The following is a 1,497-nucleotide window of genomic DNA, read 5'->3' on the forward strand; positions in this document are numbered from 1 at the left end:
AATGTACAGGGTGGTGAATGTTGGTTGAATGTACAGGGTGGTGAATGTTGGTTTAATGTGCAGGGTGTTGAATGTTGGGTTAATGGACAGGGTGTTGAATGCTGGTTGAATGTACAGGGTGTTGAATGTTGGTTGAATGTACAGGGTGTTGAATGTTGGTTGAATATACAGGGTGTTGAATGTTGGTTGAACGTACAGTATGAAAAAAAAGAGTAGTCACATTACTAAAGGTTCACTTGTCTGTTTCTTACTGCTGAGAACAGTCCAGTAGCAACATTACTAAAGGTTCACTTGTCTGGTTCTTACTGCAGAGAACAGTCCAGTAACCACATTACTAAAGGTTCACTTGTCTGGTTCTTACTGCTGAGAACAGTCCAGTAACCACATTACTAAAGGTTCACTTGTCTGGTTATTACTGCTGAGAACAGTCCAGTAACCACATTACTAAAGGTTCACTTGTCTGGTTCTTACTGCTGAGAACAGTCAAGTAGTCATATTACTAAAAGTTCAATTGTCTGGTTATTACTGCTGAGAACAGTCAAGTAACCACATTACTAAAGGTTCACTTGTCTGGTTCTTACTGCTGAGAACAGTCCAGTAACCACATTACTAAAGGTTCACTTGTCTGGTTCTTACTGCTGAGAACAGTCAAGTAGTCATATAACTAAAGGTTCACTTGTCTGGTTCTTACTGCAGAGAACAGTCAAGTAACCACATTACTAAAGGTTCACTTGTCTGGTTCTTACTGCTTTGGGTTCATGGCCCAACATGCTGTAATGTAAGTGTTGTTAGGATCAACAAAAATTATCAGGTTAATTCATGTTGGCAAAGTAAATTGATACAATGAGAGTGTTATATAAACAGGTCAGTAGAAGTGTCTGTATACCAGAAAGGTCAGGTTAATTTCAAGATCTTTCCAGATAAAAGAGAAGGCCCTTGAACTGGCAGAAATTACTGCTCACGTACAACAGTTACGAGAGGAACTGAACAAATCAGAAGAACAGATTCAACAAATAAATCGGGAGCTTGAAAGGTATTTTCCTGTTTTCCTAATAACCCAAATAACCTGTGAGCTAAAATAATAACGTATTTAATGAAAGGCACTGGTTTATATTAACATGGATGTAGATAATACCTGTTCTTAATTAGAGTACTTTGGTTGTACAGGTAAACATTATATGCTGACATCCTTTATAACGGGGAAAGCTCATAAGTGGGTCTTATCTTATCAAAGTCAAATAGCTGCATTTATATAAATATAATAGTACTGTATGTTATCTATATAAATATAATAGTACTGTATATTATCTATATAAATATAATAGTACTGTATGTTGTATGTATCTATATAAATATAATAGTACTGTCTGTTATCTATATAAATATAATAGTACTGTCTGTTGTAAGTTATCTATATAAATATAATAGTACTGTCTGTTGTAAGTTATCTATATAAATATAATAGTACTGTCTGTTGTATGTATCTATATAAATAAA

At 34.7% G+C, this 1,497-nt stretch overlaps 1 protein-coding gene across 1 annotated transcript in view; it reads left to right on the plus strand.

The window, feature by feature from the left end:
• The window catches only part of LOC111089835 (cilia- and flagella-associated protein 43-like), a 7,115-nt gene that overhangs the window by 3,706 nt on the left and 1,912 nt on the right, over window positions 1-1,497 (plus strand). Inside the window, exon 4 of the mRNA XM_022402992.1 lies at window positions 921-1,033. Coding sequence (XP_022258700.1) covers window positions 921-1,033 — 113 coding nt within the window. The remainder of the gene's footprint in view (window positions 1-920; window positions 1,034-1,497) is intronic.

This window comes from Limulus polyphemus, unplaced genomic scaffold (genome assembly GCF_000517525.1).
Source record: "Limulus polyphemus unplaced genomic scaffold, Limulus_polyphemus-2.1.2 Scaffold7540, whole genome shotgun sequence".
NCBI lineage: Eukaryota > Metazoa > Arthropoda > Merostomata > Xiphosura > Limulidae > Limulus > Limulus polyphemus.